Source organism: Botrytis deweyae, assembly GCF_014898535.1.
Source record: "Botrytis deweyae strain B1 chromosome Unknown BDEW_024, whole genome shotgun sequence".
In the NCBI taxonomy this organism is placed as follows: domain Eukaryota; kingdom Fungi; phylum Ascomycota; class Leotiomycetes; order Helotiales; family Sclerotiniaceae; genus Botrytis; species Botrytis deweyae.
Window position 1 is genome coordinate 233,752 of NW_024066231.1, and position 14,341 is coordinate 248,092.

A 14,341-nucleotide genomic window follows, 5' to 3' on the forward strand; every position below is an offset into this window, starting at 1 on the left:
TTATTTTTGCTGGCGATTTTCCCACACTTCTTGGTGTTTCCTCCGCATTAATCTCGCGGGCGTTTTGCTTTCCGTGTAGAAACGTATAACGACTTTCACGATTCACATCGTCTGCTATGATACGGCTGTCTTTCTCTTGGGTACTCTAATTTTATTATGTTTTTCCTTTTTGTTATACTCGATTCTATGATACCAATTTTATTTAATTCTTAAAAGGGGAATGTTGGCTTGGGGGAGATGTTATACTATACTGTCTATCATTTGGATTTCCTTTGTATTAGGGGATGGATGGATTATGGACGGATTATGGATTGATGGATGGAAAGATGGAATGTGTTAGGACTTTCCTATTGGGAGAATTTGGGGTTGAATGGATGGGAATTGAAAGGAACATATGGAGCTACAGAGACTAGGTAGCTATCAAAAAAGATTTGAAGATAGGTAGATATTCGTAAGGTCTCGAAATGAGATAAAATGAGAGTAAATGAATTCCTCTTCAATACTATATTAAAACTGCTCTATTACCAAATGAAAATCGTGAGAATCATGTCAAAACCTCTTCCTCTTGTCTACCATCCTCCCATCCTCCTCAATCCAATATTACTCAAAGTTCTCCCCTCTATAACTCCACTCCCTTCTAATTTTTCCCCATTCCCCAACATCAACTCTGTAATCACCTTTCCCATCTCCCTAGTCGGCGTAAGTAGATTCTTACCCACAGTCCTTACCACTGGAGTAAATCCTATGTCTACCAGCTTCAAGAAACCCGTTCTCTGCGGCACAAATTCCTTGACCTCTCCATGTTGAGAAGAATCCACTGCGGCTGGTCTCACATTGTATACTTTGAGATTCTCACAACCTTCTTCCGCAGGAAGAGCGAGTAATTCGGCTTCAGTTTCACCTTTTACGACTCCGAACATGGGAGTTAGCATACCAGGAGATGTGGTTGCGCCTTCACCGGATATGTAGAGGAATTTGAAGGGTTTGGGCGAGGAGAGGGAGGGAAAAGCTCGAGCGGCGCGGAGGGTGTAGGTTTTGGTTATTTCGATGTATTTTCTACGATTGATTCGTTAGCATTGTTCTCCAAACTGATAAACACAAATCCTCGCAGAGTATGAATGAAGACTCACTCCTTATCCATTCCCGCACTACTAATACCCAAAGCCCAAACACATCCCTCTGCTCCCTTCAATTGCTCCAAAACCGTCTCCGGATAATCCTTAAAATCAGAGTGGATGATGACAGTTGCTTTCTTGCTATTTGCATGCGTTTCAGCAAGGGGAACAGGCTTTCGAGAGAGGATTGATATTTTGGTAACTGAGGGGTGTATGAGCATCTGGTGGAGAATACCGGAACCGACAAGACCGGTTGCGCCGGTTAGAATTAAATGCATGATGCCTTTTGGAAGAGAATTTATGGTGGGAATGGTGGTGGGAGCTGTAAGAGAGGAAGATTGAGCAATTGGAGTGAGAAAGAAAACATATTGTGATATGAGGAATGTGTGAATGATATACGATTTTACTTTACAGGTAGAGACAAGAGCTGACGAGGCTACACGAGGAGGCTGTTATGCGGAATTATTAACCCCGCTTTTGATGATAAGAAGAGAAAATGATTGGATGAACAGGGGAAATTAGTGCGAGTAATATGCAACCTGCTGACACGACCAATTATATTCCAGAATCAAATGCAACTTGCTGACCCAAATTAATTTTGTTTGATTGGAGGCTCATTGGCGGCGTGAGACTCACAATTCCTATCGTCAAAGACGAACGCCCTACGAAATGAATGGACAATGAGAGTCTCGCTCCCTGATAATCACGGAAGTCCTGTCGAAAGGGCCGCAGAGAGTTGGCAATAGTTGGTATGAAAACGTCCTTCATGTTGTTTACTCATGTCAGATTCAAGCTAACTTTTGGTGATGGAGATATGTTAGGTGAGTACGATGGTGCAGTTACGTTCATTGCAGCGCCCAATCCCTTCTGCATGCTACACCACAGTCAAAACCAGCAGAAAATCGGCACGTAGACGATGGCGCGTCGGCTCAGTCAAAGAGATCTCTCTTCCAGAGCAGGGAATTCGTACCCTAGGGCCGACACAATACCGTAAAAGTCAATCACATTTACATGGAGGAGATTGTGCTATCTGTTGTCCGAAACGATCCGCAGATAGATTCGGGCGTCGGGGTGAAATCTACTCGAGAGACATAACATCCTCTTCAGTATTCACACACACGGACACCATGCGAAACGATCGCAGGATTGATAACCATGATTGACTCTCTCAACTTCATCGTAACCAGGAGACTTTACTATCCAAGCACGACTACTACTCCCACGAAACAATTCACAGACGACGGGGAAAGAGGAGCATGTATGGGTGTTTCTCCAAGAAATAAGAAGTATACATTCTAAACTTCTGCGAACATGGATTTGGAGCGGGACGATTTGGTGTAAGGATGAATTACCCTGGTTGTCATGCATCCTCATATTTCTATACAGGGACTCACTTGGCTTATTACAAGGTAAGAAGATGTTACAACCCCCACGGGAAGTATCTCGTTTCTTCGTCTGAAGAAAATGTAACCAGGTGGGCATCATTTGTCTCATTTTCCCACCCCATTTATCGTCATCTCACCAGCCACCACTGGTAGGGCTTCTGGCTTTGTACCTTGACCTGTTTCTGTTACTTGGTATCCAAGAAGTCTCGGACCTGGCAAATAAGAATACAAGTAAGCTCGTATGCCTTAATTTTCTAAAAATCCCATTTTGATGATTATCAATACAAGCTTCTTGAAGTCTTACAAAACATTATATTTTCAATGAAGATTATCAAGCCTACCCCACGAGTCCACGACCAGGAATGAAGTAGTGGTGGGGTAGTGAGACCACCCCAACTCTAATTCACATATAGTTTCATGCATCTACAAGCTCAAGTCAGATCCTCGCGGGCATTTATAAGGCGCAAAGATCCATTTTAAAAAGATTTATCTTGGGGTGCATTGTGCTGCAGAAAGTGGAAATGAAGGGATCGGCGTCGGCGATCTGAAACTAGGAATCTAGATAGGCGTTCCTGATGGTATTATGCGGCACGGTAATCCTCACATCAATCGCTTCACAATCCTGCATCAGGAAATAAGGCCATTGCGATGCGCATGTGGTAGCATTGCATTCTTCAATTGTTGAAATCGCAGCGATATTGGTCACATTTCTTGCCTCGGAGCGGGGATCAATGATTTCGCCCGTTAAATTCGCTTCCAGACCGTTTTCGATATTGTCCGAAATGTTGAGTGTTTCGCTGATGCACATATCATAAAACGCAACGCACAATTATCACGTGTCTCGGTGTACGGGAAACACTTTTGAATCTGAGGGGTGCACGCCTTGGGAGATTGCAGGAATTTGATTCATCCCCTGAAATACCACTTTACAAATTTTTCATACAGCAAACATGGATATTTTGGTAATGGGCATTTCTTACGTTCATGGGTGACTCGGTATGTGGTCGATGAGACAGGTCGTCATATAAAATAAGGGAAATCTTGGTGGTGATTGGAGTGTAGTTGAGGAGGATTGTAATCACGTTTGTTTGTTTTTTAACCTTTTGAAGGTGCAACAAGTGGTGATTATTAGAGGTTTTACTTGTTGGTCAAGTGTTTAATGTCAGAGTCATCGGGTATTTGCTATCAGGGTGCTCGAGGGGATATGCTGGAATGAGAATATCGTTGGGCTTAACTTAGGTAAGAACATTAGGGAAATAGGGCACAGAAAATAGAATCACAGGTATTAAATTGCTAATGGAAGAGGGAGGAATAGAATGAACATGTTGATGATGCCATGAAGATACAAACCGACCGACCTCGACAGACCCAAAATGTTATGATGTATCTAGTAACTACCTAGGTAGTCCCAAAAGCAAAGAAATTGGAATCGATATGCATTAAGCAGAAACTGGCCGCGTAAGATTGTGTCAATTCTGAATATCATAAGAATAAGAAATAAAAGCTGGCTTCCGAAGCTAATTTAGGAAGGGCACTCGATGAGGAGTCTTCTTTCTTTTGAACACGATGCCTTCACTTTGTGACTGATTGTCTATATACTTAAATAGTGACACCATTTTGGGTTTCATTTTGTGATTTCAATAGGATGTGTATCTCAAGTATGGAAACTAAATCCATATATACTCTGCCATTTTCTCGTCGTGTTGCTTAGTCAGCTAACCAAATCATGCATCGATAACGTCAATAGCTCTTGCTCCACCCAAATTCCGTTCAAGAGAATCAAATGGCAATATATCACAATCATTAGTCGTTCCCTATTGAGATATGTCAAAAGCAATATAACTCATAATACATTCCTCGCGTTTTGATTGTACTCCTAGTGCCTTCAACTGGGTTTTCATCAAAAGCAATATGTTGCATATGCTGTCGTTTGCCACTTCATCCGGCTGAGAGGACTCCAACCTCCTCCGCCCATCCTCAAAATTGAAGTCACGTATGCAACCTAAGCTCCCTTTGCATGTACTCACTTAATAAGCGATATTGATCTCGACTCCATCATGCTTCGAGGTTGCCTTCGACGGCCATTTGCGACGTTGAGCACACCTTTGGTTACACGTCATTCTAGGCACCTCTTCCCATACTCGCCAAGCACGTTGCCATGGGCAGTCTTGAGTCAGAAAGTTGGTCTACCTCATGGTATTGTTCTCTGCATCAGAAAATTGGCGCATGCTGCAGCTGCAGCGACGGAAAGTGTTCCTGATGAGACGGTCGCTGCTGTCCGGGGTATTGGACCACCCAGGACGTTATTACCACCATCTCCTGAACAACAAATTGCTATTGACACATTATTACATACTAAAAAGAATATCATTGTTGATGCATGTGCTGGTTCTGGAAAAACGACCACAATCTTGCACCTTGCACAATCTGCACCTGATACCAGATTTTTAGTATTGGTTTACAATCGGCGCTTGATGTTAGAGACAAAACAGAGGATAGAAGATTTGGGCTTGACCAATGTGACAGTTCAAAACTACCATACACTCGGAGCTAGGTACTACACGTCAGAATGTGCTACCGATCAAGGCCTCAAGCGAGTTGTGGAGGATGATATGAGTATCTTTGAAAACATGGAACTTCCTGATTTTTCGGTCTTGATTCTGGACGAGCAGCAGGATATGACACCGATATTGAAACGATTCGTGGATAAGGTCTTACGTGACAAAGGATTTATTGGACCTAATCGACAGCCTAAAGCAGAACAACCGTTGAGAGTCGTAGTCTTGGGAGATAGACGTCAAGAAGTTTATGGATTTAACAATGCCGATTCGCGCTTCTTGTCCATGGCTGATCGTCCTGAAGTTTTTGGCTACATAAATGACCAAGAATGGATCCTGGCGGATCAGACTGCCTCAAATCGTATGACACAATCCAATGTTGACTTCATCAATCAGCAACTTCTCAAAGATCCCAGTGGAAAGCCCATGCGGGCAGTAAAATCCCATGATGCATCAGGTCGACCCTATCCTCAACCACGCTATGTTATATGCGATCCATATGATGACTTAGTGCACGAGGTACAGCGACTTCTGGAACTTCCTGGCATATCCCCAAACGATTTAATAGTCCTTTCTCCATCGGTGCGTGGTATCTCGCCTGCAATCTATCTCGCTAATGATCTTGCACTCCGAGGAATCCCTGTATTCAGATCAGACTCGGATATATCAGAAATCGCACCTGAAGTTGCTCATGGAAAAGTATTGATCTGCACTTATCATCAAGCAAAGGGAATCGAGCGGAAGGCCTCGATTGTTCTTGGATTTGATCAGGCATATCACAGCTACTTCAATAAGGTCTCCGAAGATCCCATTGCTGTCACTAATCCGCAATACGTAGCAGCTACTCGGGCACTTGAGCATCTTGTCCTTATTCATGCTCACACAAACGCACCCTTGCCCTTTGTGGACCTGGACACTGTGGATGAAACATGCGATTTAGTCATGACTCGTGATCTGGATATTCAATCCCCAGGCCCTGAAAGACAAGTGCCTATGTTCGGCGTCACTGCATTGTGTCGAAATGTTTCAGAAACTCTCATAACAGACTGTCTAAGTCGTCTCGAGTTCAGAATGCTTGCCGAACCGACTTACGGAACCTCGCCTCCACCTTCTGAAATACAAGACATTTATGGTCTTGTTGAAGCTGTGGCAGCAATTACTGGAACAGCTATTCCTGCTATTTACCAGTGGCGCCTAAAAAAGAGGTCGGCCATACTTGCGGAACCTTTAAAACTTCTCGAGTCACCTAAGAGGCCAACGAAACGACGAAACCCGCTACGCGAGCTCCCGAGAGAATTTTATGAGAGAATCGAGCACATAAAATACGCGTATGAAACTGGAGTTATTACAACCGGTGATTTGTTATATTTATCAAACCTTGAGATGGCAGCAAAAGATAAAGATATTACCAAGCTATTGAGCATTCCATTGATGGGGTACACATGGATAACAGAGACTTATTGTAAAGATATTCATTATGTCCTAAATACGCTACCAGGCGACGCCAAAATTTCAGGACGAGGTATATTTTTCGAAAGCTTGAGGTACCGCAAATTTCCCCTTATCACCCACGGTGGTGGGCCTACAAGACCGTTGAAGAAATCAGGAGTCATAATCACTGGCGCCATGGATATATGTCGACCCAAAAAGGAGATCGCCGCTGTCTGGGAAATCAAACATTCAGATTCCTTATCTCCAGAGCATCTACTACAGGTTGCTTTGTACATGTTACTTCTCGGGGAAAAATCATCAGGATTCCTCGTTTCTGCACGTACTGGTCAGACGGTGCAAGTTCTTCCCAAGACTCCGGATTCGCTTATGCAAATTCTGCAATTACTTGTGGACTCTAAATCTGGGGGCGAACAGTCGAGATTGTTAAACACATACTCGGATGAGGAGTTTTTGGAAGAATGTAGAGCGGATTTTGGGGGCTTGGTGGGAAAATGTGCATTGCCGGCTTGGTTTGCTATGAAGCCTAGTGTGTCTAGGTTTAAGAAGGGAGTGAGAAAACGGAAAGAGAAAATAGATTGATTTGACGGATGGAGTGGCTAGGGCCTCGGTGATGCTTGATATTGAGGTTGCAAAATGGATGGTGGTAATAATATAGATAGTAACTTTAGAAACTATAGAGAAAAGTAGAAAGAAACCAGTACAAATTTAAACCATAGTAAACGCCCTTCATCAGTTTCTTATATGCTCAATGTTAAGATCAACCCTCTACATAGATAGCTATGTATAATACCTACATGTAGTTGGATATCTACAGGAGGGCAAATATTCAAGATCGGTGAAATGAGATGGAGTGAAGCATGAAAGTGACTCGATTTTGCTGTGTATGCTTGAGACGACTTGGTTATTGAATGAACTGCGCTTGCGTTTTTCTCGATGGAAGTGAAAGGAGTCTCGAGAAAATTAATGGGAGTAATACTGGGTTAATTTGGGTTGTGTATCTGGATGTTTATAATGAGTTGGTTTAGAACCTTGGATGGTTGATAGCCACTTGTATCTCTTTCCATGTGTCTATTCTCCTTCCCTCTTTCAATATATCATATCATAGTTCGCACGCATCATCTTGAACATTGAAAAGAAATTCTAGCTGTGTCATTCATTTCTTGTAATTAAGTAAAATGTTGATGAATTGTTGGATGGAAATTGTGTATATCGAATGGATTTGGATACTGTGGTAGATTTGGTATTTAAGATGTACTTGGTGTTTTCAATCTTTTCAATCTTTTGGATTTTTATGTTGTTTTATGGTCTGAAAGGAATTTGATGAATTTGATGCTTTTGATGCTTTTAATGTTTTGGATTATTTGGATATTTGAGTTGATTCTGATATCTCAAGTTATTTCAGCATCTCAAATGATTCCAGTAGCCTACTTTGCTTTAATATCTCGAGTTATTTCATTGTTCAATGCAAAACTATTGTTTTAATTCTTGTCAATTTCTCAAGATATATGAGTTTACTAACTCATGTAAGTGTCCCAAAGTATAAGCGCATCAAATCAAATCAACATACCAGAAAATTTCAGTGTCTCAAGTGATTTGAATGCACAAACTGAAGTCGATTGCATATTTGGACAAGGTACTACAGCTCATCCATCTCATTTTCCGTTATTCGAAACTCGATTTGGAAATTCGATTGCGTCTCTGAATTAAATAACTCAACTCCACTTTTCATCAATAGAATAAAACTTCATTAGTCTAGCTGTCTTTTGAGTTTAGAAACTTCCTTTTACACCTTGCCTGCTTTGTTAGAGCTAGAAGCCGAAAATCCAACTTTCCATCCGGATTAAATACCTCAATATACGATTTCTTCGTTCGCACCAGATCTTAATTTATCTCTTTGAAGACACCTCAGCTCACACAATTCTTAACTATTTGAATTGGGTTGCGATCATCATTTGATCCATTTTTTCGGAGTACGTTTCCACACTCTGCAAAACTAGGACATGCCTTTGAACATGAGATGGGGTATGAGAGCACAAGACATCATGGCAGATGGTCTCTTGGATCCAAATATTACCATAGTTCACATATCAACATGGATATTACTCTCAAGAAAGTAGCAATCGACGATAGTGAAATTTTGTCAACTTCTGATCTCCAAGCGAGTCCCGCGTATGCTCCAAATCAATTCCCAGCTAGTCGATTCTAGAGAACTACCCCGTCTCTTGACTATGGTGAATATCATAATTAAGGACATAATCAAGCTGGGCTGACACGGCAAATATGTTAAGAGTTCAGAAGACGGGAAAATTCCCTACACCTTTAGAAGTCTCGCTGCATGTGTGAAATCTCTTATTGAGATGATGGTCAACATAGCCATGCTTCTCAGACCCTAGCCGAATCAGTTAGGAAGAGCACCTAGGCAGAGGCGTCAAGTAACTGTCCCAAATCAGCCAATCAGCCAGTCGACCAACAGTTACGAAAAAGTCTCCTCGTTTTTGTTAAGCTCAAACAAATGCTCAAACCAACATGCGCATCTCGACACTTGTATCCATTCGCCATTGTAAATTGTTAAGACAGTCCACCAATCGACGAAACCACCTCACCATTTTGGGGCTTGGCTGGCGATATGCGATATTGGCATTTTTTTCTGGGATCCCAACCGAAGAAGTTTTCCTTTCGCACACTTTCTCCAACATACTTTTCCTACCGTCTAGTCTATGCTACCTATCGATACTACTTGATTTTTTCTTTTCTTTTTTGAGAAATATAGGCATTAAATTTTTTATGAGTCCTCGGCTATGTCAGAAGGGCCAATCATTTTCCATATGTGTTGAGTCAGACTCCGTACTCTACTACCTAGACACAAGAAGGTCAGTGCAATACCCAAGAACTGCGATATCTCGATTGTAGATTGGAAGGCAAAACTCGAGGGTGGCGTTTACATATGCAGACTGGCGGAAGTCATCAGTATCAGATGCAAAGATCCTTCTCTGTTCTCTGACGACATAACTTTCATAGGAGTATAGATCATACCTCTCCACGAGGAGATTACCAACTCCTTCACAACAGCAACAGAGATATAGAGATCGACAGAGAGGAATTGTTGAATGAGCCTCGAAATGCTGGACGAATGTCTATTCCACAAGGGATATCCGCTAGACCTTGCTTCTTTCATAATTAGTGCAGTTCACATAATCGCCTCCGTTGCCCTCTGGGGTAGACACAACTCTGCGACAGGTAGCTGACATCCTTTCAGTCCTCATCATGGCTTTTCCATCGTGATTGGTGTACAGATTCTTCTCCCTCTGTGGCTTCATAGCAAATCTTCCCTAGGATATAACCATTTTTCCTCCGTGAACACAATCTTGGGGTACACTACGCGCCTTACTTTGTTCGACTCTCTAGGCAAAAGACTGATTTAAACTCATCTGGTACGATTCGCAACATCTTATTCAGCCTGGTGTACACCTTGAAATTCGACCTCGAGGGGATCTCTCATCTCAACCATCACACGGAACATCCCTATTCAGAGCACTGAGAGAATTCAGTGATTCCGGAGATCGAACAAAGCTTTTCTCTAGCCAGCCAAGGCTTCTCTAATTTCAACGAATCTCCACAATTCGGAGAACAGAGGAACGAAAGATATATGAAATACGGCTTCTTCCATGAAGCCTTCTCACTTTCCTGCCATAGTAGGCATTATCAACCCAAACCAGTGCGTCACATGAAGCCCTTGGTGATGAATGAAGTTCACGATTACCCGATGAAACACAATTTTTGGAACTGACCAGTACGTCATACATTTCAGTCCGTCGCAAATCTAAAAATTAGCGGCTCCCACAAACCATTAAATATCACACCACTTCATTTTCGAGCAAGAACTTCGATATCATCATTTCGTGGCAGACTGGCATCAAATAAATTCGAGTACATTATTCCTACATCCATAACCATAGTGTTTTGAGGTTTCCAACGTGTGAATGAACAGGGAATCCGGTGAAAGGCTCTCATCTTGGAAGTTTATGGCATCAAAATTGAAATATCACAATTCGATTATTAACAAAAGTAACCATAGTTGGATTTCGAAATACAAATTCGATAAAAAGATTGACATTTGCTCCGGATCGTTTGCAACTCGGCATAAAAAACTGCTGGCTCCTCTAAAATGCTTTCAACAGAAACACTTGAGGTTGTAAGACACCAAACTAGCATCTGGGCAGTAACGACTCGGATTGCAGTCGTTGACGCGATTGTCTCAGCACCTGTCGCTCTTCCAACATCTACAGAATACTGTAGTATCATTCATTCCAAAGATACTAATTTTTGCCCTGGTGATTTCGTCGGGCTCATGATATGCCTTGTTGGTTTTTTCATTGGACTAATCATAAATATTTTCGCTTGCTGTGAAGCGTCGCAGAACGATGTCAAGGATTTGATCGGTTGGTTGAAGTATCGCCCAAAAGATGAATGGGAAGATATTATAGATTCACGAGCCGAGGCTTTGGGTAACTGGACAGAATGTTTACCCTACCAGGTGCATCGTTTGAAGAAAAAGAAGAGATCATTGCTTTCCATCTGTATGTTATGCATTCAGAAGGTTCTGACGATATGCGCTAACGGTCGTATGGCAGTTCGGGGAGCTTCAAATGCAATCAAACAGGATAATGATGTTAACGATTACATACGGGGCGTGAGGGAAATTTCGGGGTATCATTAGACAGCAAGGATTTACACTGGCTGATGATAGATGTCATCCATCTCTGGATATTGTCAAAGGAGAGCTACAATAGAAGAATAGAATAGTTGGTTCACCAGTGGGTGTATAGACTGACGGGACACTGTAAGAAAGGACTTATGAATATCTCTTGATATATCAAGTTTTGTGTCTTAGGAATTCTAATAATTGTTTGTTAGAGATAAAACAATCAAAATATAAATTCTGATATCAAATAATTGAAGAACGAATTTCTTAAAAATTTCGAAAGTTAGGAAGGGTTCCGTCAACCCATGATGCACCCACTGATGGTTTAAACCTGGTTTGTACACATTCCATAAATTCTATCCGATTCAAGTCTTATACCAAAATTTTGTCCCCGGCTTCCATGCTGTGATATCATATCAAAGGCACGACCCTAAAGGTCGATTAGCTGTTGCTCTTACGATACTCTCAATCTTTTGCAATCGATGTCGGTTAGTCTTTCATCATTCTATTTTCCGTAAAAAAGAATAAAACTCTCATATCTGCATTGCCATTCTCAGCTATAAGTTTGCTATAGATTACTCTGGAGCGTGTCATGAATCGAAGTACATTCATAAAAATTTACATTAGAATGATGGATAGCCGTGGACTGTGTGTTGTCTACGTCTCATGAATATGGACCTGTAGAATAACTTGTGCTTAGCACACGTCAAAAGCATACTTAATCATTACTTACGTCCTACAAAGGCAAATAGCATACCTAGGTATATGGACCAGCAAAAAGTAATAAGAAACATACAACAGTGGGGATTCGCTGGTGGTCACCCACCCAACTACTAATCCACCGATCTGAAGCTTGTGTATGGCAGAGCGGACGGGATGCCCAATTCTCTTCAGTCTATGGTCGTATGTGACAGGAGAGGCTGTTTGTGGGATTATGTACAGTATGACAGCGCACCTGGGCGGAAGCGAGGGAATTTCACTTGGAGCACGTGATGCATGATCAGGATCTCTCGATCCTCAAGAGCTCTGAGGAACTTCGGAGAATTCAGAGTGGTATGATAGTAGACTGAATTGACCATATTTTTGACTTATTTAGATTGGAATTGTGAGATGAGATTACCACGGCGGAATTTCATCAATGAAATTGTATCTATGATAAACCACCGGACTTGCACTTCGACGGGCTGTAATTGTATGTGTATAATGAGAGAGAGGTCATGCTTGTCCCAGCTTGTTTGGTTCTCGTTACCAAGCTGTGTATTAGTCAGGTTTCAGGTTCATACAAACATTCTCACCTTCGTGGAGCCTAATCCAAGGCGAAAATTTCCTGGAGTTTAGATTATCCTGCGATGACAAAGACATACTTTTCTGTCTCAAGAAATGATTTGGAACTCACTACTTATCTCTAACCCACAGTCGAATTGAAAGCGATGGATAGCAAATGGAAATATTCACAATAAATTTCCCTCTATTCCTGTCTTTTGGATACATTCTTCAAGCCGAAAACCAGGAAGTCCAAATGTAAGTATAATATTCCTAGTATGAAATTCGGTGTTTTTCCATTCGCTCTAACCAATTCCAAATTTTGCAGATGTGCAACAAATCATCTTCTTGATTTCAAATATTCCAAGTCTGGAGTGGAAGTGCATCGGAATCTCCGGGCATTCAGGATGTTGAGACATGCAACAAACCCCAAATTTGCCACCAAGATGTGCAACAAGAGCATCATCGAAGTACCATACCATGAGAGTGGATATGGATTCCATTGGGAAGAAGAACTATGATCCTTCAATACAACCCTTTTCAATTCATATGTGCAGGATTAGATAAGAGAATGGAGTAGGGAAGGGAAAAACGGTTTGATATGAAGGGAGTGATGATGGGCATTCAAGTAAAGATACAACAACGAAACATTTCGATGCGACAATAATGAATACTTATTCATTCGACAACGAGTGATCAAAGAGTATAGAGTAAATACCGTGAAGCCCCAAGTACTCCGCAATACAACCTCTTCACGGAAAGTCATCCTAGGCCAGTTTTCCCGAAAATTGCAATCTTCTCCTATGTGTGTTTGTATTCTCTCAAGTTATGAGAGCATTTCATGTGATGAGAGCTATTGAGTATGGTCAGAGCAAAATCTTTCCTCATCCCCCCCACCAAAAATCATCGCATGAGCCAGCCCCACTATCATCTCGCTTAATCCCCCCTAAGAAAAGTTTTTACAAATTTTTCCTGTTGATTCCCCAAATATATTCTCAAACACAGGTACTGTCTTCAACAAACCATCAAGCAAAGCCTGCCCGGCTAGCTCAATCGGTAGAGCGTGTGACTCTTAATCACAAGGTTGGGGGTTCGACCCCCCCGTTGGGCTCAATTCCCAATAAAGAAGCTTGATTTTTTTGCATTTTTTTTTCTTTGGATTCTCAAGAGAAGTGTTTGTTGATTATTATTTTTGATTGATCTTCTGAGTGGGGGAGAGGGATTGAGAGACTAGTAGTCTACCCAGGTGATGAGGTGTGGAGTGAACTATACTAATGTCACTAGTTGCCGTCTAGTGTATATTTAGTTTTGCCTACTCGCCATCTTCTGACCCGCTTTATCGATCAATGTGAGGGTTCTTAAAGTAGAGGGGAGATATTTAAAAAGCTTGAGATAACTCCTCAATCTTAAGATCTCTGCAGACTGTTAGCAAATTGGATCGGTCTCAACCTTATAGCATAGATCAACGAGGATTGAAAATGGACTTCGAGGGGGGGGACACTAGGGACAGTACACGTGCCCCTGTGTCTTCCCGAATGTGTTAGTTTCATGAGTCGCTAACACACATCTACAATGGTTTCCTTTTTGGGTGTTGAGGAGTAGATGTGTGAATCACCATCCATCCTCTCCTTTGGCGCTTTGTTTCGTCTTTCTACGGCAATTTCGCCCCTCTCTCCATACTCCTAGCTTACATGCGCTACTAAGCGATGCATTAAGGAAAACGAACTCCAAATGACTACCTATAAATTCTTTACATTCCAAATGAGACTCTGGATTCGATGTCTTTCAGAGGGGCGGCGTTACTAATTAGGATGCGATCCTCTTCAAAGTGAAAGAGGAGGTCAGGAAATCAGTAATAAATCAATA

General features: G+C 41.8%; 3 protein-coding genes across 3 annotated transcripts; 2 read left to right on the forward strand and 1 right to left on the reverse strand.

Annotated features, from left to right (window-relative positions):
* Positions 1-569: 569 nt before the first annotated feature.
* Positions 570-1,393, reverse strand: EAE98_008823 (uncharacterized protein; the record flags this gene model as incomplete). The annotated part of the gene is made up of 2 exons (XM_038956446.1): positions 570-1,056; positions 1,131-1,393. The coding sequence occupies 2 exons, from the start codon at positions 1,391-1,393 to the stop codon at positions 570-572; spliced, it is 750 nt and encodes a 249-aa protein (XP_038807158.1).
* Positions 1,394-4,557: 3,164 nt separating this feature from the next.
* EAE98_008824 (uncharacterized protein) lies at positions 4,558-7,089 on the forward strand (the record flags this gene model as incomplete). Its single annotated transcript, XM_038956447.1, has 1 exon — positions 4,558-7,089. One exon carries the CDS (start codon positions 4,558-4,560, stop codon positions 7,087-7,089), a length of 2,532 nt encoding a protein of 843 aa, XP_038807159.1.
* A 3,586-nt stretch (positions 7,090-10,675) lies between these two features.
* Positions 10,676-11,227, forward strand: EAE98_008825 (uncharacterized protein; the record flags this gene model as incomplete). Its single annotated transcript, XM_038956448.1, has 1 exon — positions 10,676-11,227. The coding sequence occupies one exon, from the start codon at positions 10,676-10,678 to the stop codon at positions 11,225-11,227; it is 552 nt and encodes a 183-aa protein (XP_038807160.1).
* Positions 11,228-14,341: the final 3,114 nt, after the last annotated feature.